Consider the following 25,943-nt stretch of genomic DNA (forward strand, 5'->3'; position numbering starts at 1 on the left):
TAAGTAACATCACTATTTGATCAATGTTACCAATCATAAAAATTTTCTGATTAAAGAACATTGTTAGAGTTGTATTAAAGTAGTTGGAAACCATGGGAAGGATGAAGTTTAAGTTTGTTTCAAGATTCAGATGTAATCGTTAACTCTGTTCTTGCACAGATTTCTTCCACTCATCAGGGTAAATGTGTTGTGTATTGTGGTGGAATGTAATTAAGTCTAACTTTTTGTTCTTGGTTTGGGTTTACATGGGAAGGATGCTGTCATTTTGGAACAAAATCTGCCTGGTGACCATCTGTCTCTCCATTAAGATGAAGTACGACATTTTTTGAGGCAGTGAAATGATGAAAGATTTTCTTGAAAAAACAAATGAGCTATTTTCTTTTTTAAAAATCCTGGCACTGGCAAACTGTAGCTTTTAGCAGAACGCCACATACCACAAAACTGTCACTGAAGCTTCATATTCACTTTAAGTGTCATAGTTGCTTCCGCAAAAGTAAGCTGGGCCACTGATTTCTGTCAAAACAATTCAAGTTTTTGCTTAAGTGCTTAAATCTGCATTGTGTTAACTGCATCTTGTTTGAATCCTCATTCAGAAGCCATTGGGAACATAAGGCATCAAAATCAGAGGAACAATGGGTCCATGACCCAAAAGCAAAGGCCTCCTGATAATAGAAATATTAACACTGTTATCTTTGTAATTTACAAAGTATGTTTCTTACCAAATTTCTTTCTAAAACACAGAAGCAGTGATAAGTATTCTGGACAGACACGGATTATCTTTACTGCTCTTGCTTTTTCTCTAAATCTCTAAGCTGGACCAAGCTGAAAATTTTAAATGAAGGCAGTGGTATCTCCCAGCAGGATTTGTTTTGTCTCTTTTATATTTGTCACTTGTCTGTGTGAAGTATAGACTCCAACACAAACCTGTGTTATATTGGAAGGTAGAATCCCAAGGCAAGAGATTAACAGTAAATAAGTCGGCTCTTCAGCAAAGTTTTGTTTGTCATCTTCTGTGCTAATATGAATCTTAAAGTCCCAAGGTCTAAGAATGGTTTTCATTAATATGACTGTCTTACAAAAAAAAAATCCAAACCAAAAACCCTAATGAGTCCATAACTTATTACTAGGGTTTTCTCAGTAGGTTAATTTATGCCATCTCTTCCTTTAGGTGTTGAAATCCTGAAAGAACCCCTAATGTGCAGAAGGGGAAATTCCGTAAGACAGCACAGACAGGGAGCAACCTCAGGTGGGTCAAGAACAGAAACAGAAAGCTGCTGCGGTGGCTTTTCCCGTCACCGTAACAGCACCAGGAATAGGTGCCCTAGGACTGAAGAGCTGTGAGTCCTTGTAGTTCCAGCAGCAAACAGCAGTACAGTGATACAGAGTTGTCCGGGCCTGATAACGGCCCCTTTTCTCCAGGGTGTCTCCAACAGGTCAGTGCAGAAATACCTAGAATGAACTGATATCTGGACTGCGTGTGGGGTGGGAGGAGTTGGCCATTCCTAAGGTGGAGGCCAGAGATGATGTAGCTATGCTTATGTAGCCAACAGTCTTGAACATCATTCTTGGCATAGATCTGCTGAAAAGATGTCAAGCTCTTACAGCCTGATGGTTTATACAGTCCTAATCTAGTTCAGGGGCTCTTGAAAGCTGGTTTTTAGTTTGCAAAACCTGTGGAAAAAAACTTCCTTGAGATTAATATGCTGTGTGTGAACAGACCAAAATAGGACCATTTTTGCTGTCATCTAGTGTTAATATTAGGACATTTCAGTATTTCTTATGGCTAAGTGAATTGCTCTGTCATTAGTTACTGCGGTAGCTGACATCTTGTTTGACGTAAGAATTCTTAACAATGTTCAGACAGAAATGTGTCTTTTTTGGGATAGTGATCACTATCACATTGCAACAGTAACAGTTGTATCAAAAAGAAATACTGACTGGCAGGAATCCTCTCTTGAGTCCCACAGGAAATAATATTTGTGATTAAAATACATGCCGCCCCAGCGGTGATTATAGCTGATCTCTGTGGTGTTGTACAATTCATGTTCGTAAAAGTAACGTAGAACATTGTGTGCTGTGTGGAATTACAGTACACACCCTTAATATCTCTATAACAAAACAAATGTTCTCAACATGGACTTTGATACACCCTCTCTGTTCTTTGCTTTTATAACATTAGTTTGTTAGAATAAATCTTCAGAGATACATTTTAGAGAGACCTGATATTTTAAAATTGTTTATTTCAGCTTGTTATAGGATGTAAGACAGCAATGAGTCCAGCTGTCTTTCAGAAAAGGAGAGTCTCATTTCTTTGATGTTATCTCCAGATGCTTGCACATGTTTTTTTCAATAGTACCAGTGGTGTATATTCTGTTATACTTGGTAGTGTGTATGTTTCCTCTTTTTAAGTTAGCCTAAAAAGGATATTGTGCCTTCGGCCTTGTGTCAATGTTTACCCTGGATTTGATGTTTCACTGTGAAGTTGAAGCATCTGTGCAGTCTCTTGCATCTTTTTTCAGTTCATTAGCTGTATGCTAGTACTATATGGATTTTAGTTTAAGTCATACCACAGCCAGAGGAATGATCCCACTCGTATGAAAATACCTTTCTATTGTCCATATGCAACTACATTGTGAACCTACATCCAAAGCTAAAGCATAAACTTGGCTGACCTTGCTGCCATTAATTTTGCTGCCTACTTACCAACCGTCTGGTTTTGTTCGCTTCTCTAAAAGGGTTTTTGTTAAGCACAGAAACAGTATCTATTATTTGCTTTCGGTAGCCATTTCACTGCCAAGTGAAATCACTCGGGGTAATCACTTCCCTTTGCCCTTATTTAATTGTTCTAGTTGAACCATTTCACTTCGCATATGTGGAAAATCTGTCTACTTTGTTGTTTTAACTTAAGTAATTCACTGAAATTGAGAACAGTTCCTAGTAGTGTAGATACAGCCTAAAAAGTTTGTGACTGAGACTTACTCTTTCAGCTGTCTACTGTAATTCTCGGGGCAAATTGTGTATTCTCCTCATTCTGGCTAGAAGAAATCTGGACAGATTTCTTTCTGTGTTTCCTCTTACATCCCCTCTTCTCTTCCCCAGCACTTGTTAGTTGGGAAATAAATTCCATAGTTTTGAAAACAGCTAGGTTTTCACATTCACATCTAAATCTAAATCCACACTAATTTTCGCAGTGGTATTTGTTCCAGAGTCAGTGGACTAAACTATGACCAAGAATTAAATTAAAGCAGAGCAGAAGCTTCACTATAATTAAGATTGAAAAACCCCTCTTTGTTCAAAATTGAACTCTTCTAATATTCTGAAATCCCTGTGTTTACTCGGATGTATTGAAATTTATCATGCAGTAAGGGATTAGTGTTCCGAGTTTTGGATCAGCTGCTAGGGCATTGTCGAAATATAAAAGCAAAGCCTTCTTTGAATAAACATGCATGACACTTAAACTGAGTGGCTTCTGCTATCTTCGTGTGAACTAGGTGGATGAGAAACCTTCCAGTTCTCTGCATGCTGTGCTTTTTTTGAAGCATTTTGTGGTGTCTGACGTTTAAAATTGGAGACGTAATCTGGCTGTTTTATTTTTCAGCCAAATTGGTTCCTCGATGTGGTTTAGAATGTAGCCCCTAAAAGAGCACAGCTGGAGGGGCATTCTAGGGATTGGTAAGGAATGGCACTGGCTTGAAACAGTGGTGTTTCCAGCCACAGTTTTGAGAGGATAGCTTTCTTATCTGGGTACAAATCTGGGATGGATCTGTGACTCTGTAAGGGGAGGAGAGTGTCTGGGTTACCCTTCTCTCTGTTAGGAAAAGGGAAGATAATTGCTGTAGTCACTGAGGTGAACAAAGTAGAGAACATTACCCAGTGCTGTTGCTTCATGAGCTGTTCTCTTTTACCTTCTGAGGACATTGCATTGAAATAATGGATTGCTATGCTCACCTTTAATTTCTAAAAGCTGGAACTTGCTGGATTTATGTGACACTTGCTGTATCTGAAGGGAACTCAATGTAGCATGTGTGACCCATTTTTGGTGTCTTGATATGGTCTCATCTGCTCCAGTTTCCTCCTTCAGCATTTTGAAAGTTTTGGTTGATAGGTTCTTCTGTGTGTAGACCAAATGAATGAAATAACGTCAGTAAATAGATTCTCAGGGGGCTGGTTTGCTCAGCATTTGTCCCAGGTAGAGCATGGAATTGACAACACTTTTTAAAAGCAATATCAAATGCAGTATTTGGGAAATAACTAAACTCTACAGGTAAGAATGAACCAACCTAATATTCAATATTTGGGACATCTGTTTCTCAAACATCAAGGTCTGGTTCCCATATTGCTTTGAGATCTGCAGGTGTATCCTGCAGATAATCCAACTAAAAGCTTCTGAAAGCAGGAAATGCAAAATTATGGTGGTTTATTTCATCCTTTTGCATATCTTTCACTTTTTATTCTGGTCAAACACAAAATCCCATTTTGAGCCCTGTGGAGGTTTGTGCTGACTGACACTGCACATGTATCCTTTCCAGCCAGATGTGATCTGAGGGCAGTGGTCAAGCCGTTTCTTGTGTGGAGGCCACTGAGGAACTGTAACTTTCACCTGCTCAGGAGGACTCTTGATAGGTGTACCACCTATCATGGAGGTACTGTGAGCTTTCTTACAGGTCACACTGGCCTTTTATGATGTGGTGGAGAAATATGGGGTGAAAGTAAGCCTGGATGCTGTGTCATTAATGCTTCAGCACAAGGGCTGCACTAGGAGAGACCGAGGAAGTTGAATAAATGAACTTTTAATGTAAGCAGACCTACCAAATTGTGGTTTGTGTGAGGGCAAGGCAATTGGTAGGCAGTAGGATAGCAAAATGAGCTAATGGTGTGACTTAAGGTGGTTAAGCACTGGTGTAGGGCCAAGGTTTGTTGCTAGATGTTGCGCCCATCTGTTTAGTTGTTGCCTGTGAATATATATTTAGGCAGAAAGGATGGCAGGCAATCAGAAAAAGTCATTTTAATGTGGGATTGTCAGCTTGTGTCTCTCTAACAGCAAGCGGATAAGCAGTTCACGTGTAGTCCCCACACTAGGGATGTATCAGGTGATCTGCAGTGGGATTATGCTGGTCCAATTCAGCAGTCTGAATCCCTGTTAGTGGGAGGAAGTCAGCCAGATGGGATTTCTGAGTCTGAAATGTGTCATCCCTGGCACCCACCCACCCACTGCGGCTCCATCCTTTAGTGGTGTAGGAGGATCTCAAGGTGGTTGGGTGTCGCTTTCCACTTGTAAGTTATCTCTGGGGTTTCCCATTCCTGCAGCCTTGAGTTCAGTAAGCTTCTGGATCTTAGCCATAGGGAAACTTCAGCCTATAATGTGTAGTCAGAGGGCTGGCCATCCGTGTACTGATGGCACCTAAAATGCTAATATCTAAAGAAGGATGAAGTAGAAGCTGAAGTATCATGTGAAGAATGTTTGGATAAGTGAATAAAAAGGGGTATTTCTGACTACTTCATCTTTTGAATGGTTTTTTGTAATCATGTGTAACATAGATTAGCCTTGGACATCGCAAACATTTGAACTCATCATGGTAATACCCATTTCACTATACAGTCTGTACAGAATGAAGTACATAGGAATCATAACCAGCCAGCTTTAGAACTTTAGGTAATGGTTGAGCTCAGGTATATTTAATAAAAAGTCTGGAGATCAGAAGAAATCCGATGAATTATGAATACTGAAGATTCTGTAAGAGTCAGGCTGGGTGTAGCAGTGCGAGCACTGAGAAGGTCATCACTTCCTAGCTGGGACAGACAGCTCTCTCAAGGCATCTGTCGCAAGGAAGCAAGGTCCAGGTATGGGCAGGTGTCCTCTGCAGCAGCAGTGGTGGGTCCAGGGGAGTCTGATGTGGAGCTAGGTCTAATGAGTAGGACAGGAGCCAAGCTAACTATGGGCAGCCACTCAGGTGTCTGCAGTGGTCTAGTTCTTCTCCAGGTTGGATCTACTGAGCTTAATGTAAAGCCCATGTTACAGGAACACTGTTTGAAACTTGCATCACACAGCTCTACGGAACTGCTCTTAGCAGCAGTATAACTACACATGCCTGTGGTGATCTTAAGCATGGTGCAGAGTTGAGCTAGCTCTGGATAGAAATAATTCAGCTTCATTTATTTCATGCAATAATGGTATAGATTGGAGATTAATCCATCCACAGAAAACAGAATTAGCTTGTGTTTTCTAGCTAGCTTGTCATGGCTAGACTCAGCCTGGACCTATATTAGAGGAAATTCTTCCTTTTTTTTTTTTTTCCCTAATTTAAAAAGCCTTAGGAAATGTAAAAGAAAAAAATCTTCATGAACAAAATTAATATAGTCAGGCAGTATCCTATACCCTTCTGGAATGCTCAATTCTGCAACACACAGGTTGCTGAGTTCTAGAAATAAAGCATTTGTAGTGTACTCCCGCACAATAATTCTTCCGTAAAGAAATCATCTTTTAAATGCATATTCTCGTTCTAAAACGTAGAGCAGAGCATCTCTCCTACTTGCAGTCACTTAAGGCTATTTCAGACAAAGAACATCTGCTGAATATAGCAAACATTTTGCTGTTTTGTGCATGGTATTATCTAATGCTGTGGTTTTATTTGTGTTCTGCAGACTGTGTCCATCCAGCTGCTCACAGTATCCACAGCAGGGAGGCTTTGGGAGTCAACATTGAGACAGACTGCATGCCATGCAGTACTGAAGGAAGACACGCAGGATTTCTAAAGCAATGTGTGCGTCTCTTCTAGTTGGTTGCTTATATATGTATTAGGCAAAATGAAGGACTCATCGCATGTTCTTCCAGATGGTTTTGTATCATTAATCAGGGTTAGAACTTTACTGTGTTGCTGCAGCTGATCTGGAACTATGCCTAGTCCACTGGATGCATGTGATCTGCTTGTGAATAATTTCTGTTATTATTGCCACTTTCAGGAGGCACAATTAAGTTTCCATACTTGAACATTAACAATATTTCCTGAGCTTCAGATTTTTGTTCTTCATCTCCTGCATCCTAGAAGAAAAATGTTTTGTTGAATGTAGTGTTAATTTCTTCCATTCATTTATTTGATTTTAAAGATGTGAGTGCTGCTGCTTTCCTCCATGCTGTTTGAATTCTGCAGAGCTTGGGAGAAAGGGCAGTCAAATTTATAATACCTTTCCCTTTTATATTGTAAGGTTTGACCTTTTCAAGGTTATGGCTACAGAGATCTTCATTCATACCTTAAACTTTTCAAGGGTCTTGCAGGTCTTTGTAGAATCAGTGTTTTACAGGGTAACTAAAGCTGTAATGAAGTTTTGCTATAGCGAGCAGCTCTTAGCTGTTTCTTCAGAATTATAATACTATGGTTCTGTTACCTTCCAGGTGTCCCTTTATAATTTGTTGGAATTTTTCGTTGAAGAACGGACATTAATTGCATGTAGATAGTAAACTACCTGTCCGTTAGATAGACTAGCTGTTAATTTTAGAACTGTTTAGATTTTATTTGGCCAACACTGCCTTATAAGGAACATTCCCATTCTGTTTAGTTTAAATAGGAGTCAGCATAAAGGAGTAAAAGCAAAGCATTGCCATCCACACATTGCTACTTACCTTGTGGCAGGATCCATGTGTTCCAGAATCATCCGTGTTTTAGAATTAACCTTCAAAAAATCTCAAAAAGTTACCTGGTATTATATGAATCAGTTTGTATTGGTCACATTAGTTAAGGATGCATGGTCAGTGTGGCTTTGGCCTAACTAAATCTACGTGGCTTATACTGATTTAAGAGACTTCCACAAGAGGGTGCACAAGTTCATCAAAATCCTGTATAAACCAAATGAGCGTGTCCCCATTGTGGGCATATTTTCTCTTTCTTTAGGTATTAAATCATATATCCAAATCAACTTCAAAAATGGATGGATGCTTTAATCAGTTTAACGTCGCAGAGTATCTCTCCGGTCTGAGACAGACACACAAATGGTTACATGATACTTTGTGGGTGAGCAAGTCAGGAAGTTTAATTTTGAACAAGAGGCACTGTTTCCAGAAGTCCCATTCACGCTGATGAAAGGCTGTCTTCAGACAAAGTGCTATTTAGACTTCTGGGGTTTTTTAGTGTACTGAAATGTGTTACCTGTTCCTAATTCATGCCTGATGCCCTGCAAATACTCACTCCATGCATTTTAAGAATGGGGTTTGGGGGGGTGGTGGTTATGGTGTTTTGCTTTTGATGGTTTTATTTTTCTTAGTTTTGAAGCATCATTAATTTTCCTCTCAAACTGGTACAACACTGGATAATACAGCTGCAGAAGAAAACTCCATCTAGAAAGATGACTTCTTGAGAGACTGCTGACTTGAGTATGACTGACAGAATTTTTTTCTGTTTCTATTTTGTGATAAAATTATTTTTTGTTTCGTTAGATGGGAACTCTTAGTAATGCTTCAGCTGAAGTTGCATAATGTTGCTGTACTGATATGCTAAAAGCATTAAAGTGTTCTGCTGCATGTGTAGGCCAAAGTTCTAGGTCCATTCCTCTAAGACTGCAGTCCTAGAACAGTAAGATACCTCTGCAGAAATTAACTCTACAAATTTTCCAGGAAAAAGACCCACTTTTGAATCATGTGTTCCCTGTCCAAATACATGAATCATAAATCACTTAGAGATAAGATTATCTGATAGTCGCAAAATAACTAGATGTGTGGTGATATTCGTATGTGTAATATACAAATTTTTTTTTTTCTGAGAACTGCTGTTTTGTTTTCCCCAAACTTTTAGGTTTTAGAAGACAAGCAGAACAGTGTGCTTTTAAAACCTTTAATTACTAGTGCAAGATATTAAAAAAAGGTGAATTGCTTGTTGTTATTGCTAGCCGCAAATGTAAAAGTTGGGTCTGGATTCGAAAGGTTTCATTTACTACTGTTGACGAATTGGAACTACTCTAGTTTTGATACTTTTCTTTTGAGCAGAGTAAAGGAGAAGAACATGAAGTTTAACTAAAAAATCACCACACAGTGAATATGTCATTTAACTAGCAGGAAGATTTTTATTTTAAAGACTATAAACTAGTCACCTTATTCCATTTACACCAGTTCTAGATTACGTGTAAGCTGATAAGGGTGGGGTTTTTTTTTACTTGCTTGTGGGCAGTAGCAGAAGAATAATCTGTGTTTATAATTTTTTTAAAAACACTGTGGTTTTAGATGATTGCTGTCCTCCAAAGAGCCAGATGCATCTACCAGTCAGATATGCAATACTGCTTAGTTATCTGAGATTCCTGGCTATATCTGATGGCGGTAGGGGAAAAGGAGGAATAGTAATTACTAAAGTCATTTACTTACTGATCATCTTGCTCTGAATATAGCGGCATTTTCAGAAGCAAGTCTTCATTCTGACAGCGTGTGGAAGTCGGCCATTTTCAAAAACAGCTACGCAACACAGGTGCCCCCCCGAAAAGTAGGGTCCCAGCTTAATTTCTGGGCTATGGCATGAAGCCTTTGCCCACTCCAAGGAGATCCTCCTTCTGACGTGAAGTTATATGTACCAGCCTGGCCAAAGTTCAGTCAATGTCGAGCGTTTTCAGTGGAGGGAGATGTTAATTAATAGAAAATTTCATCTCAGCATGTTTGGACCTTGAAATTTCTGCCCTCCTAATCTTCAGGGGAGACCAAAGATAGATTGTAGCCCACTAGGTGTCACTCCAGCAAAGGCTACAGGAATACAGGTAAGGAGTAAACCTTTGCTGCTCTCTCTCCATTAGTGAAGACTGGCTTGCATTATTTCACCTTCATATAAATGCAGCGAGCACTTGTTTCACTTTTTTTAAAAAAAAATTACCAATCTTAGTATTAAAAGGGAGGATAGAAATATGCACAGAAAATAAAAATTATACATATTTAATTATGCAACTTGGAGAAAAAGATCTATATGTAATAGGTTGATATATTAAAAATGGACTATTGCAAAAGTCTAATAGGTATGGAAAAGTTAGCACATCTTGATAACAGGGTGAACTGATCAGAGATTCTCTTTTTCCATCTGTTAACTTTTTTAAAATGTCTGCATCATTGACGTTTCTTTTCCCTTGGTACTTACGCAGCCTGACTTGCCAGCACACATCCATGTCAGAACAAGGGTAGGGCTTGAAATGTTACTTGAAAGTGATTAGCATTTGTCATCAAGCATTGGTATGGAAAAGAACCATCTCTGTGGTTAATTTTAAAGCGTTACAGTAAAAATTAGCTACATAGATGAATTCTTGAGTTTCATATTGATTTCTGTAATAAATGTACATCATCTGTTCAGTTCGGTAAAATGTGAAGAGATTATCTGTTTTTCCACTGCTAAATCAAAGTCAGAAGTTTAGTATTTTTACTAAAATGAAGGTGTTACAACTGTTTCCTACTGCAAATAATGATTTAGTAGCTTATGAATAACAACTTTCATCCCTTTTTCTTATTTTCAGCATTCACGTCTGCTGCTACATAGCAAAGAAAGAGGCATATAATGTTCTCTTTGGTTTTGAAGTGCTAAATGGTTGATCCAATGTGTCAAGTGCTCTTGTGTGAGTGAAGGGACCCATGTCCTCTTCCAGCTGCCACTGACTTGTTGCTTAAGCTTGGATATGTCTCACTTTGTATTCTTGCTTGATTGTTATAGCAGACAGTTAAGGTTAAGAAAATAGTAATATAATTATATTACATAATAATGATAATATTAAGCAAAAAAAAAGCCTGAAACTGTAGATTTCAGTATTTATGTAGTAATAATACGTACTGATTTCTTTACGTGTCTGTCGTGGAAGATCCAGTGCTAAAAAGCATTTTTAAAAAAAATGTAAAATGTTGCATAGTGATTTATTAAATTGGAGAAATGATAGAGCACTTCTTGGAGGAAACTCTCGTACTACTGAAGTCAACTTCATTCTCTTGATTTGCTGTGTAAAGTGAGGTAGATTATTTTAGATACAGTATAAGCACAGCATGGTATAAGACATAGTATAAGCATTTTGGGAACAGTAGCACTGAGATTCCTCAGAAAAGGAATTTTTTTCATGCCTTGAAATCAGTGAAGACCACCTAAGAACAGTGTTGCATGTAATCTCAAAATAAGTGAACTTCCATCTAATGTAACTTTCTGTAAGCGTGAGTTTCAGTCATGCAACTTCTGTGTTGAGTAGCAAGATCTTGTATCAATAGCAGTGGTTTTATGATTCTCATACTACCAATTAAATGAGTTATCATACTATCAATGAAAAGTAGTCTTGCAGTACTGATGGTTTTGCATGATGACCTTGAATCACTGTTTCTGGAAAGGCTGCCTTATTTTCTGGAAATACTAATTATTTAGAAATTTTCCTTAGATACTATGGAAGGGTATGGGCCACATAACATGACATAACATCCTGCCCTTTCTTTTCAGTAGTTTCAATGGTCAGCTGCTCCATAACTGAGAAAACGAAAATGTAAACATGTTAAAAGTTCTGGACAGTTGACTGAACTAGATAGTGCAGTTCAGAAAGACGTTCTGAAGGCAGGGAAGTATTTTTAACTTCATTAACTTCCTTTTCTGGTTACAAAGAAACAGCACAGCAGAAAAAGGTTTTAAAATGTGTATATACTGCATTGCTTTTGCTCCCAAAAATGTCAACCCACAACTGCATCTGCAGGGGTTCGTAATCCTTAATGAGGGGGCTTCCCCACACCCACTGCTAGCCACCGCCAACAGTTTTTCCCCTCTGATTCGATGGCAGATCATCTGTCAACAAAACTCAGTTTTACCTTTCCGTGACAAGAACCATAGTTTTTCCCCATGTGTTGCTCAAGTGGGCACATGTAGCATCACCACGCCCTCTTAACTTTCCTTCAGGAACCTTTACTTTCCCTTGAAAAGTAAGTGGACAGTAGTTTCTCATCTTCTTCCACAATGTGTACCTTAAAGGGAGTGCTCCATTAGAGCAGCCTAACAAAGGTCATGAAGAGGCAGCTTGCAAGGTAAAGGCATCCTGACAGCATGTGAAATACAACTGTGGAAAAGGTTAGACTTTGATTTCTGGGCCTCTGCATTAATCGGGTTATACTGGAACCTTCTTGCCATTGCCTGGTTTTAAAATTGTGGTATGTACCACTCTTAAACTTGTTGGGAGGGGAGAAGCTGTGGAAGACACAGAATGGGGAGTCTGACAGCTTGGTTTTCTGTTGGATTATCTGGCAGAAATACACTGAGCTAAAATAAGAGCTCGTGGCTGTGTCTGTTCCTCTCCCTTCTCCTCACTGAAAATGCAGAGAGCAAGAGTCTGTGCACAATAGGCTTCAGATGTAATGGCTTCAGAGGAACTGAGAAGATGCAGTGCGCTTTTTGTGCCACGGCTCCCTTCCAGTTCCCACCACCATTTGTTGACTTCATATAGAACAGAAAAGGAGAGCTAACCTTCCTGTAATGGATGTGTTTTAAGAAATTAAGAACATTCATTGTGCAAATAGTGAGGTAGAAAAGGAGGTCTTGTTTCTGTCACTGGAAAAAAATGTGTTGGAGCCTGAGAACTTTTTTTTTTAACATGAACATATATTGGTCAAAGACATTTCCCTTCTTTCATTAGCAAATAATTGAAGTGTGCATACTGATTATTCCATTATTTGCAAGTCAGAATTGTAAATGATTGCGTTCACTCTGATGCAGTTTACCATCTGAAAGAAATAATTAAAGCTTGCTTTCTCTTGCTTAAGATCTAAACATGTATTTAAAAATGAGATCATACTTTCATGGTGGTCATAGTTGCTTTATATATTTGTGTGTGGGGTAGCCTCAGAAGTGGGTGTATGATCTGCTGGTGTGCCGTGATGTATTTCCTTTAATTATACATTTGTTTTGAGAAAGATAGTTATTCCAGGCCTCCTTCTTTCCTCAGTTACATCCTTACAATCCCACTGCAGTGGGAGTTGTGCGTACCTTAGTGTGTAGTTCAGCCATATGTGCTACTTATTTATATCTCATGCATGAAATAAGCTCTTCCAAACAGATAATTTCTGTTCTGGTAATAGAAGATAAATGCAAGTGTGTATACAGTTCTTTCTCACTAAATGAGGATATGACACATTGCTCGTCACCGTGTTTGGTAAAGCTCTTGTTTTGTCGAGTCCAGACAGAGTGCAAGGCTGTGCCTGTCTGATGTTTCAGACACTCAAGAGCTCAATTAATTTACAGATGATAATTTGTTTTCAGCTCCTGTAGATATAGGTGCCTTCTTTACTCAGCCTCTATTGTGTCATTCTATAAGAAGTCAGCTCCAACTGCATGAACCTCAATTTCTGTAATTTGTTTGTAGAAATGGCATATTGTCCCTGCATTATAAACCCAGCTGTGCAGCATTTTCAAAACACACTGTGACGCTTATGCCATCTTAAAATGGCAGTTTCCTTCCAGATGCCTGTATTCTCTGTATATGTAATTTCATAAAATCACAGACCATTTATATACATAAGGAACGAAAGACTGTCTTTGTTTAAAAAGACAATACCAGAAATAATACAATAGGTGTTCCATCAACATAAATTTTACCGTCTGAAGTTGTTTACCTCTAGAAGTTATTTTATCTGGCCGAGTTAGTGATGCAGATGCGCTTGATCCTGGCGGTGTTGAGTCCGTGTGAATTGGTGGATGTGCCCTATTGAAATTTACTACAGAAACATGAGCGTGTGATTCACCAGGGAAGCGTTCCAGGCCGTCATACCAGCAGCTGAGCTAACCCATCGTGCTCTCACACACGCACAGCGTGCAGCCAAAAGATGACAGCACGCTAATGGCTTCTGGACGAAAGTTAACGATGCCCTTAACAAATTCCACCTATAAAAAACGCCATGTAAATAAACGGTAACTTACTGTAATTCATGGTATTTGCAGCATTTCATGCTTTCCTTTTCAGAGTGTCACAGGCAGTAACGGGTACAGGCCGAAATGCTGGCAGCCCCATGCGAGAAGGGGGCTGAGCTCACACCCTGTAGGTACAGAAAATGAGTCACGGTGACTTTGTTCCAGGATGGGCTTTTAGTTTGCTTATTAGTCATTAATTAGTGTTCTTTGAGTAACTTACACCGTGAAATTCAGTAACGTTTGGAAGTTGAGAGTGGTATCTTCGGCTCCAGCGAGGACGGCCCATTCCGATGCGCTGCGTGCGGCTGACGAACTCGCGTGTTCTCGGAAAGGGCTCCCTCGCGTGCGAGGGCGCACGCACGCTGGGCGCGGGCAGGGGCCCAGCGCTAGGCGTCCTCTTGCCTGAGGAAACCCTCCCCACAGCCCCGGGTCGGTAAGGCGCCCGGGCCGGGCAGGGTCTGGAGAGGTGGAACCACCTGCTTAACGCGCGGTAAATCAAACGCGAAGGAATTTCTAATCCCTTTGCTGCGGGGAATGACCTGGTCACCGCGCTTTCGGTTCTCTCTGGTGTCGGTAATAAGGCGGGGGTTCGATACGGGGATGGAGACGGGGAGAGGACGCGGGCGGCCGTCGCTGCTGTGGGGAAGGGGCACGTTGCGGCCCCGGCGCGGGCCCCGGGGGGAGGCCGCCGGCCGGTTCCGGCGGGGCGGGGCGGGGGCGGGCCGGCTTCTGGGCAGGGGCGGTGGGGAGCGGCTGCGCCGCCGCCTCCGAGCTCCTCCCCGGGCCGCCCGGCTGCCGAGCGCTCTCGGGAAGCGATATTTAAAACAGCGAAGAGAACATGTGAGGAGCAGAGGGAGCTGCGGGGCGGGCAGGGCGGCGTGCCACCCACCGCTGGGCGGGCAGGGCGGCGGAGAGCCCGGGCTGCCGCTCCCCGCAGCGCCGGGCTCGGCTCCGGCTGCGACCCACCCGTCCCTCGGTAACCCCGGCGGCAACTCGAGAAACACCCCGGGACCTGCGGCCGGAGACGCAGGCGTTTCTGCATTCTTAAGGTGGAAATACTGGCGTGCGAGCGCCTGGGCTGCGGCAGCCGGTTAATTAATTCCTTCCCCCCCCCCCCCCCCCAAGGCTGATCTTGTCCTGAAGGTGTCCTTAAACCGGGACAAAACGCAGGAATCTCACTCGAGGGGAGCGAAAGCCGGTAGGTTTCGGGGGGGGAGCGCTGCGGGGGGAACCTGGGGCAAGTTGCGAGGCGCCCCGTCCGTCGCGGTTTGCTTTCGTTGTTAGGTTCGGTGTTTGGGCTCTTGCCTTTGTTTTTTAAAAATTTATTTTAGGACCGCTAGACTTGTTTTCTTCAGCAAAGGAAAGGGAAGTGTGGCTCTCGCGAGGTGGGGGCTGCTTAGGGGCTGGAATCTCGCATCGAGAGATTCCTGCTGAAATATATGTGGAAATATAGCATTGCTCTTGGTGATTCTTAATGTTGTTTCTAAATGATAGTGACCGATTTGGGATGTTAAAATACTGAAACAGAAATACCAGGAGATCCCGATATCCTTTATTCCCGCTGCTTTCTGTTTTTTAGTGTTGCTGGGGGACTCAGCTCTGTACGCTAAGGCAGTTCTTTAAAAATAGCAGCAAAACTTAAATGATAATCAAGTGAGCAATACCAATATTGAAATAGCATTAAAGGTACGGCTGAAAAGGGCCAGCAGTCACTTGTTTAGCTCCTCGGCACAGCAGGACCCCTCGAACCCTGGGAGATCCTCTTGCATATCGCAGGGGCTGTTAAACCTGGGCACGATGAAGAGAAGGATCCGATTCCTTTCGGAGCTGAGGATTCTTAAACCTTTGAAGTTACTTGAAGGTTTAAGGTACCCGTGGTCCTTTAGAAAGAGAATTGCCTGGTATGTCTGTGGAGGAATAGCAGAGGTACCAGTAATTTTGGAGTTTGTTTGAACTGGCAAACAAATATACTCGTTGCTTTAAATTTAATCTAAAAAAAAAGGAAATGGGAGAGGAAAGCTTCTTTTCTTTTTCCTTGCAATCCTGATGTGCTGTTTCCAAGGGGAATGTAAAAGCTTTATAAATGAATGTTGCAAAATAAGGAAGACTCGGTGAGAAATTTTCCAGAGCAAATCGTCAGTAGTAAGAAATTATTGCCAAATTCTATCAGTTTTCTGGGATTTTGTTTTGTCATGAGAAGTTACTTTGCTTGGAATGCATTTAAGCAGGAAGTAATCCTTAATGTGCTGCACTCTGAGCTTTGAGGCTATGTGCGAGGAGATTGAAAAGGGTTTAATTAAATGTAATCAAATATTACAAAATTCCTGATTAAAAGGTATAGAGCTTGCTTTCTGGTGACGTACAAGTCATACTATTTCTTTGTACTTTAGAAAAAAAATATTTTTATTCTTGTAAATAATTGAATTTTTCTCAGTTTCTGAGTAACCAGCACCCCTTTGTTTTCTTCGCTGCCCGGTTTTAATTCTTGTTGTCTAGCCTTGCAAGAGGCAAATGAGCTTGGTGTGTCACAGCAGGGTGACAGAGTGCAGCCTGTGCATCTGAGTCAGAGCGCGAGAGAGTGTGTGGGCATGTGAGAATGGCTCTGTGTGAAGTGGGAGTGTCTGGACATGTATGAGACTGTCAGTGTCAGATGCGTAGCAGAAGGAACAGGGTGTAAGCGCTTGAATTCCCATGTCTAAAAATCCAAGGATTAAATCCTCACCCGTGCTGAAGTCAGTATGAACTTTGCCATTCATTTAAGTGAAGCCAGCAGTTCTCTGACGATGTTGCTGGGTGGATGTGTGAGATCGTACGAGGGGTGATATATGTGAATGGAATGGGAATACGTACGTCTGCCCGTTCATCTGGTGGGAGAAGAAATGGTACATGAATGTTTAAAGTGTGGTGGAAACATTCAGGACTGTATGTCTACTAGTGCTTCTGTTCTCCGGTCCGTGTGTGCAGGAGGCATAAAAATGAAGAATGCAATGTTCACTTTTGTGGAATATAATGAACTAAAGTGCTGTTTATTGTTAAACATCATCACAAGAAGGAGGGTATCAGACCATCCCCCTTTCCTCCCCCTCCTCGGGGGACTGTGTGTGCGTGCCTGAGTGTCTCTGAGATTTCATGTGTGAGAAGACGATGAGTGTGTGTTTGGGATTAATTAGCCTGAGTTTAGCTGGTTTCATGCTTTACGTGCCTAGGGGCTACCCACAGTCACAGAGAGGGGAGGAGTTTGCTGTTGCTGGCTCGAAATCCTCTCCAGGGGTGATCTTGTTCGTGTCAACCATGAGCAATTAGAGAGATTAACTGTCTTGTTTTCCTTTCTGCTCTAGATTGATTCGTGTGAGGCTCTGGGACATTTGAAAGTGATTTGGAGAGAGCAAAGTCTGTGTCTGATGGACACCGAACCAAAGTCAGCGTGTGTTGTGCAGCAGGCTCACTGCCCAGGAATGAAGTGCCCTCCTTCAGAGGACTTTCCTCCTCAGATAAGACTGTCTGAAAAGATACCACCAGTGAAGCCTTGCTTCAAGAAGAAGCAGCAAGTGCAGAAGAGACTGGACACAGAAACTCTTCGGGCTTTGCGGCCAATCTTTAGCAGTTTGCTGGGAGCTGGGACCTTGGATAGGGTCTTTGTGCACCGAGGCCAAAGTGGCAGTCATAATGACTTGTGTGAAACTGCTGTGAAAAAGACTCTGGACCTCAGTACTTCTCACCCCCAACCAGAAAGTAACGTGGCTGTGCTGGTGCCAGCAGCTCCAGATGTGCAGAGTCAGTTGCCAGTAGCTCGTCCTTCTTCTGGGCATCCTGAGCAGGATGTCCAGTCAAGAGAGCAAGGCTTCTCACCAGACACTACTCCTGGAACTGCTGCTGAGAATAGTAGTGAATCATTCCAGGATCATCCTTTGCACCCAACTGCTAGTGATGGTGCAGCTTGTCCTTTGTTCCCAGACAAGATTCTGGAAAGCTACACATCTGGCTTATTCCAAGAGAATAGCTGTCTGATGCAATACAATTTGAACCCAAGCAATAAATTCAGTGCTGGGATATTCCAGGATAAAAGTGAAGAAGCTTCTCTCGATCTGGTATTTGAGCTCTTGAACCAGCTGCAATATCACACCCATCAGGAAGATGGAATAGAAATCTGTGTGGATTTTCTCCAGGGCACTTGTGTTTATGGCAATGATTGTCCCAAACATCACACAGTGTTGCCTTATCATTGGCAAGTGAGAAGGACAGCAACCCAGAGTTGGCAAAGTGTAACCAACGATTCCCAGGAGCATCTGGAAAGACTCTACTGCAACCCTGACAATGATAGGATCAAAGTGAAATATCGGTAGGTAACTGAATTTACTCCCTTACTAGCAAAGCCAAGGGCGCTTAACTGAGCAGTGGTGCAGAAATGTAACAGAATGTGTGTTCTCTTTTCCTGATGTTTTGTATACAAGCATTTTGTAAATCCTGTGATGATGTTACCTGGATAATATCTAACAAGTTTGCCACAACAGAAAATTCTTGCACATCTATTAAAACTGCTGTTTATCATCTGGGGAGTATTCTTTGAAGCTGAAGGACTTGAAGCATGTGAAATAAGAAAACTTCAGTTCTGCAGAAATCAAGAGAGTTGACAAGAGACTGTTGTGTCTTGCACTTGGTCTTGGCGTTCCTAATCAGTCTTTTCTCTGTATTAGAAAAAAGTGGCAGCACAAATGAGCCTTTGAAGTGATTGAAACAGGAATGATACAGCAGTTGCTTTCTGTCACTGTGAATCCAGGTTGACTTTACACGCTCCAAGCACAGTTTTCATAATTACATTCTAAGCAACTAAAATCAGATACTCTGTTAACTGCTTTGACTGGAAATTTCATATAGTTGCTGAGATATGGTGGTGTCTCAGCTAATTCACTATGAGCAACCTGAGCAATACCTTCAGAAATGCTGATCATCTATTTAAGTTGCCAGCTAAAAATGTTAAACCACTTATTAGAAGTTACCGTTTCCTCTATACATAGTAGCGTTTATCTACTCATTTTCTGAAATTAGAAAACAGCTTTTAAGTTTCCCTGGTTATGTTACAAATTTGCACGTGATCCTGCACCCTGAGATCTAAGACTCAACTTCAACTTTTTTGGCGCAGGTTCCATTTTGGATAGTAGTGGGGAGTGCTCATCACATCTATATAGTCCATGTTTGTATGAGCGCAGGGTGTAGGCTGGTTTTTTTGCTTGTTTGTTTTGTTCTTTTTTCTGGAGGAAACACACAGTGCAAATTTCTCATACCTGTAAGCCTGGTGCAACTCATTCTAGACACCATCAGTTCAGAGCTACACTTCTGTAGTTGCATAGTAAAAACTTCAACTTGCCTTTGCCATCTGAGTCCTTGTGGATTTGTCCTCACTGCCTCTCCTTCATTCCACTTTCTGAAGAAGTATATCCCTTCTTCCTTAATGTTTTAGTTTTCATTTACTATGCTGAGGTTTCTCATTAGGTGTCAGAGACCCAATCTAGTGCTTAAAGTCAATGTGAGTTTTTATTTTGCACCTAACTGGATGTTGGATTAGGCACTAAAACTCAGGCTCCATCAGCCTACAGATTCATCCTTTTTACTGAAGACAATACCAGAATATAGATACCCCACACTGAAAATGAAAGTGAAGTAGGAAATAAAAATTACATGTAATAGAGAATAATCATATTTTATAGAATTGTCTTGAAAAAATATGCCAGTCTGTTTAAAAAAAAGATTTAAAAATCTTGTAACTGCATAGCAGATAAAATTTGCTGTATTTTAAAACAGAGAAACTTAAGTTTTTTCCAAGTATTTTAATTGATTCCTGAAAACAAAACAGCAAATGTAGCAATAAGACAAGCCCATGCAAGTAATTTAAATTTGAGCTCTGTGCAAGTGAGCAGAGAGTTTTCTTTTTGAAGCCTGAATCACAGAACCCATCACTACATACATGACCTATGTGCTCTAAATGATGGAATTAAGAATGATTATTTTTAAAAGAAACAGTGCCTCGTAATTGCTTTGTCATCTCCAGCCGCTAGATTTGGCTGTATAGTGTTGTCTGCCTTTACACTTACTTTGCAGGTTTCCAGTCTGGTGGGTGTTTTGGTCTCTTGGTGCAGAGAGTTTCTGTCTGAACCAGTCGGGAAGAAACTTATCGGGTGTGTTGCCAGACACATGACATTCTGTTAACTGTGAATGAAGTCAGAGAAACAACGTGATCTCAGAAAACCCAGGTGTGCTGGCTCACAGCTCTGCTGCTGGTTCTGCAGTCAGCGTGAAACTCTGCTGTCAAAGTGGAGGCAGATTCTTTGAATACAAACTAGACTTAATCTCATTGAGTTGAACTGGCTACCCAGTGGGTGTCTGCCTAACTGTTCTTTTCAGGTAAAAGTCTACTGAGACCAAAATTATCTTAAACAGCAGTATTTTCTAACTAAATTCTGTTTTGAGCTGCTAATTTTATAGCCTGTACTCTTCACAATGTCGTTTAAGAGAAGGAGAAAGAAAGTTGCTTCAGTCAATCCTACAAAGTCATGCTCCAGTGCAAGGTTGGATGACTGTTGTAAAATTAGAATATCCACTTACTGTGGAATGACAAATTGGCAAGTTCTGTAACTCTTGTATGTATTTCATCCCTTGGAAGAGCTTCATGTTTGTGGATAAGTATCAGTGAAAGCCTAGGAGTGAAACTTTTTTTTTTAAGACTGGAGCTTCTGATTTCAAACATTGAATCTGATACGCATTAAAACTTAGATTTAACATGGTTTTGAATTAGGTTTTGAAGTGGCGGGTAAATGTTTTACTGTGTATTGTTGCCAGTTTCGTCTTATGCAACAACATCTTATATCAGAAGAACCTGCTAAACATTTCGGTGTGGACTGCTTGGACATGGTGTGACTCGTCATGGAATTCACTGGTGGTCACTGCAGCCTGACTTCCCTTATGTTCCTGGTCGATGTTGTGTCTCCTGGCAACAAGATGCAGATAGCAGCGTGTTGAACCTTGCTGAGAGGCTCACAAACATGCTAGAACAGCTCATCGTTCACATGGTTACCGCATTATTTGGCTAAAGCTATTAATCTCTTGTGGTCAGACTAGCTTTACAGGCCTATCTATACAGATTGCATACAACAAGGAAATGTCTGTTCAGCAGTTTGCATGTCCAAGAAAGGCCGTGTAGAAGCCAGCCTGACAACCAGTGGGTGGTAGTTGTTTATTCTCCTTTGTTTTAAACACAGCTTATATGGCATAGTAAGAAATCATCACAGTCTGCATGCATAATATTGCTGTTGTGGCTGCTCCAAGAAAGTTGGGCCGTTCAAGAAAGTGTTGGGCTATTGGCTCAATTGGAGAATGAGCTCTAAATTCAGATACGATGTTCTTCAAGTAGTTTTTATATAAACATTTATTCACCTCAGTGTTATTGAGATCAATGATATAAAATATACATTCAGTTATTGTCTTTCACCTAAGGGAACATGATCTTAAAGTAGAAGTGGTAAACCTTGTTTAGTTACTACTTTGTCGTATGACTGCCTCAGATAGACATTGCAGTTTGGCTTCAAACTGAATATAAAACTTTATCATAAATTGCTTATATTTTTGCTTTCTTAAGCCTATCAAATATTTAGAGCCAAATACCAAGCTATCTAAACAAATGGGGGAATACGAATTTAAGCAAGTTAAAATACTTAGAAGTACTGAATTTTCTTCATACATGCGAGGAGAGGCCCTGGAGAAGTTCCAGCTTTCAGCTGAGTATTTGAGAGAACAATGCCAAGTGCTGCTTTCCAGCCTGAGAGTACCCAAGCTGGGATATTTTAAGATGCTCTTTAGTAAGGGGAGATACTTGGCTGCAGAACTGAGCAGGTTTTCCTCACACACCTGTCCAATCCTGTATATGTTGCTTTTCAAAATAAGCAACATCATTACTGATTACATGAGGATTTGTTTAAAACAGGTCTGCAGTTCCTGGCCCATCAGTTCCCCCTCTTTGGCTGAAAATTCCACCCTGTCACTTGGCAAAGAGACATCCCTGTGTGCCATGGGAACCGCAGCGTCTGTTCAACTGCGTGTACCCCGGCATATCCCAGCTCACGTGAAACAACACCTTCTCATAGTTGCTTTGGGGTTTTGTTTCTTTTTTCTCTCCTGTAATTTCTGTAAGTTTTATGAAATGGCTCCTTCTAGCTAGAAGAGAAAGGCCAAAATGAAACAGCTCCAGCCAGGGAAAAGCAGGTGGACCTCCAATGGTACATATTCTGCCTGGGGGCAGTTGACTAATTACTGAGTGTACATGCATGGTTCTTGGATGAGGTCAGACTAAATACTGTGTTCCCTGGTGGTGGTGTCAATGGGCGTATGGAGCCACCTGGGAAGGAAAGGGTAAGGACAGAAACAAATGTAAAGGGAACTAGTTTTCCTTCGTTCCTGTGTTCATGGAAAACTTGTTTCTCTGATGCTGTTAGAATATGCTTGTATGATTTTAAAATCATAGAGAGCACAGTGGAAGCATTTCCGTCATTCCTGGACTTCTGCATGTCGCCTGACCAATTGAGTAGTTAAATTTAGGAAGTTATCTTTCTGATCTGCACAGCTGCCACCGTGTGTGAGATAACTCGTGTTATCGATAACACCAGAGAAGAGAAAACAGCTGAAATTCACTGTCCCTGGCGATTTTGTGTGTGGTGTTTCTTGAATGTACACAGCTGAATGGTTTTGAACTTCTTTTAATTCCCTGCTAGAAGGAATGCAAGACAGAGACTAAATAAAAAGCATGTGAAGTGTTTTAGAAGTGTTCGCCTTGTGCTTTATAATAGTACACTTCAATGAATTCTTATTCACTCCACTTTATAGTATCATTTACATATGAAATAAAACTAATTGGCTTCTGGCTATACAAATCTAGGGAAGTTAGAAGTGTTATGCTGAGCTGCCACAGGAATCAGCAATCGCTCGTATATCCCTTTTCTTGTTTCACGTCAATAAACAGATTACAGTTTTGGAAACAGCTGTCACCTGGCTTCAGGCTGAGGTCAGTTTGTTCCCTGTGTACTTAGGGTAATAAAACAGTCCTTTCTGAAACAAAGATTTGTAATTGGTGAAACAGATTGCTCAGAAGAGTTGCTTACAGGTAATCCAGCAGGCAGTGTTGCAGCGTTGCCTGCCTGCCTGTTTCGGTAAGGATGAGGAACAGAAAGAGTCTGTTACAATTATTTGCTTAGCAAGAGCAGTGATTGTGAAGTTCCTTCCTAGTCAGTACACGTATTTGTTGAAATCAGTAGGGATTAGAGCAGAGTAATAATTGCAAAATGTGTTACTTGTAGTCAATTGGATAAAGGAGTCCTTTTTTTTGGGAAGCTGCATGTGAAGGGTGTGATATGAAACATCCAGAACTGGTGGTCACTAGTGTTAGATTTGTATGTGACCATCTTATGTAAAGCGTGGATGAAATTGATGCCATTTCATTACTTATCGTAAAAGTCTCACAGGTGTTTTAAGTCCTGAGATTGGATAGAATTCTAACAAAAAGCAGCAGATGTGTCTGGGCAGAACACACTTGAAAAATGGGACTTCAGACTCCGTCAGTACTTTAGAAAGTCTTTGTGCTGCAGCTTGATGAAAACAAACACCTCTCTTGTGCTGTGAAAGCCCTGTCCTATATCAGCTCTGTTGCCACACAGAACACCTACTGACATAAAAATTAAAACTAACAAACAAAACTCTCTGCAAAACATATCCTCATCTGGTGTGGGTAGGAGACCTTTGAAACCAGCAATCTACCTCAGACAAGGACATCCATGTTTATCCTCTACTGCAAATAGAAGATGCAACTTGGGTTTGAATTATGAAATATGGTACATGCAGTAATCCTTGGAAGACTTGAATGTGTTTGACATCCTCATTGCTACAGGTTTTTAGAACTTAGCGGTAGTTCACACCAAAGGACCATTTTAACCCAGTACCTCATCTCCAGCAATGGCCAACAGTGGGTTTCTTGGCAAGAGTAGAATAGAACAAACATACTTCGCAGTACCGTCTCTTATCTTCCGGCAGTCATGCCTCAATGACTTCCTGATCCAGAGATGGTATCTGGGTGTGTAAGAGCGCTTGGTAGATTCGCCCCCACCCTGTGCCAGAACAGATCTGGGGCCAGGCTTTCATCTAAGCTGTGCGTATATCTGCACCAGTATCCCAGCAGTTGTTTCAGATTTGCAAACGTGAAGGTCAGGCTAGACCCTCTCACTGTGAAAATTACAAAAGATTGCATTTCAAGCACCCCCAGTCACCAATAGTAAAGGCAGGAAAACCTGTCTTTCCAATTTTTTTACGAAGAAATATAGGAAAAGCAGTAAAGCTACTCCTATATTGATGGATTTTTTTTTCTCTGATGATGGACCCTTTTAATTGTAGAGGTAAATCTTTCTGTAGAACCTTTCTCCTCCTGAGTTTCTCACTGTATGCCTCCTGCATGGCTTACAGTCACAGCAGAGAGAAGCACTGTGACATGATGAGGGAACAAATTAAGTAAAATATGAAACTAATTTCCTGCCCTGTCACCTGCTGCTCCTCTTCTTATCTTGAGAATGATGAGATACTGATAAGATCAAGACTGTGGGATCGTGTTTACCAGCTTGTTTTTGTTCTTGCCCTGGTGCAAAGTATTGCTTCTGTGACGGAAGGTTCCTGTTTTCTTTTCACACTCCTTACAGCAATAGCTAGGATTTGGCTGCACTCTTATTGCTGTATTGTGAAGAGCTGTTTGAAGAACATCGCTTCATGACTGTTACCTGGGCCCTTGCTTACTGTTACTCCCTATGGAATCGGTATGATTTTAGATGGGAGCAAATTTTGGCTGCTGTTGTCTAAGATCTGATGTTCCTATCTCAAACTGCCAGTACGTCTGCTTAAAAAGAAAGATCTTGTTAAGAGGACGTACTTTAGGTAAAGTTCAGTTTCATACAGTGGAGTTCAAACACTTGGTCCCCCACCCAAAGCTGGACTACAGCCTGCAACTTCAAACAATTGCTTGCTATAAGATGAAATATTGCTGATTTTGGGTCACCAGAAAGTGTAAATGCCTGACTTACATCTCCTACAGTTGCTGAGTTCAATTTGACTAATCTTTCAACCTTAGGTATAAAAGGGTTTAATACCTGTTTGGATCTTTCAAGCTCATTTGTTCCCCTGAGTGGCTTTCAAGTTGTTGCTATTGCGGAGAGGAACTGGTTTAGTCATAGAGAGAAAATCAACAGTTTCATCATCTAAGTGGTGTTTAACTCTCAGTCTTGCTTTGTATCACAGCTGTTCTGATGGGAACCGAGTTTCATTTCCTGCGCAGACCTTTGTTGATCGCTAGGTTTCTTTTTTTTCTGAACCCTGTTTGCGGTAAGGCTCATGACATACAACTGAACTTAGGAGAAGAGTTTGAAACCACATGCACGTACAAAAAATATTTCTCCTAGTCATCTATTTGTACATAACATCCAGTGAACATTTGTCTTATTGAAAGGAAAGAGCACAGAAGATTCATACGTTAGACTGAAGTTCTCCAGAAGAATGCAAGGAAGAGTGAGCCCAAATGTCCGTATTTTAGCAGGCTACATTCATCTCAAAAAGATTTCAGTGTTGTAACTTGCTAGTTGAGGTACCTACTCAGTTCAGTGTCCTGAAGAGGTTATGTCTTTGTGGTGTTTTTTTTATAGTTCTGTTTCAGAGAAAATGTATCTTAATTGGAGAACTAGGTTCTGCTATTGAGAGGACTTGTGGAATTTTATTTTGAACTGTGCTGTTGTACAGCACCAAATTTGGGTTTGTGTGCTGTGTTCTTAAGAGTTCAATATGCTTATTCCTCCAGTGCACGTAATTCCATTGAACTGCTTTATTTTATAAATAGAGACCTTCATTTGGTTAGCTGGTGAAGAGGAGTTCTTAAGAAATCTCTGTTCCCACCTGTTGCAGATTTTCTGTGGGACTTTGGAGTCTGTTTTAGTCTCCCTCTGCATCAGTCTTTCTAAGAGAAAATGGGGTTAGTAATTTTCTACCTCAGAAGCA

At 41.0% G+C, this 25,943-nt stretch overlaps 1 protein-coding gene and 1 long non-coding RNA gene across 8 annotated transcripts in view; one reads left to right on the forward strand and one right to left on the reverse strand.

Annotated features, from left to right (window-relative positions):
* TIPARP (TCDD inducible poly(ADP-ribose) polymerase) overlaps positions 1-25,943 on the forward strand; it is a 42,325-nt gene that overhangs the window by 2,142 nt on the left and 14,240 nt on the right. For 3 of the 7 annotated variants that reach the window (XM_064457856.1, XM_064457857.1, XM_064457859.1), the window contains 2 exons: positions 1,169-1,246; positions 17,213-18,213. In XM_064457856.1, the coding sequence (XP_064313926.1) occupies positions 17,276-18,213 (938 nt within the window). In that variant the 5' untranslated portion in view covers positions 1,169-1,246; positions 17,213-17,275. Of the gene's footprint in view, positions 1-53; positions 1,247-14,645; positions 15,073-17,212; positions 18,214-25,943 lie in introns of those variants that run through there. The other 4 variants (XM_064457861.1, XM_064457862.1, XM_064457855.1 and 1 more) reach the window with 4 other exon arrangements.
* Positions 1,240-14,676, reverse strand: LOC135314397 (uncharacterized). The gene is made up of 4 exons (XR_010373897.1): positions 14,095-14,676; positions 13,884-13,999; positions 3,949-4,111; positions 1,240-1,671 (listed from the first exon to the last, which is right to left on the reverse strand). It is a non-coding gene; the product is annotated as an uncharacterized LOC135314397 (long non-coding RNA).

Source organism: Phalacrocorax carbo, chromosome 7 (genome assembly GCF_963921805.1).
Source record: "Phalacrocorax carbo chromosome 7, bPhaCar2.1, whole genome shotgun sequence".
NCBI lineage: Eukaryota > Metazoa > Chordata > Aves > Suliformes > Phalacrocoracidae > Phalacrocorax > Phalacrocorax carbo.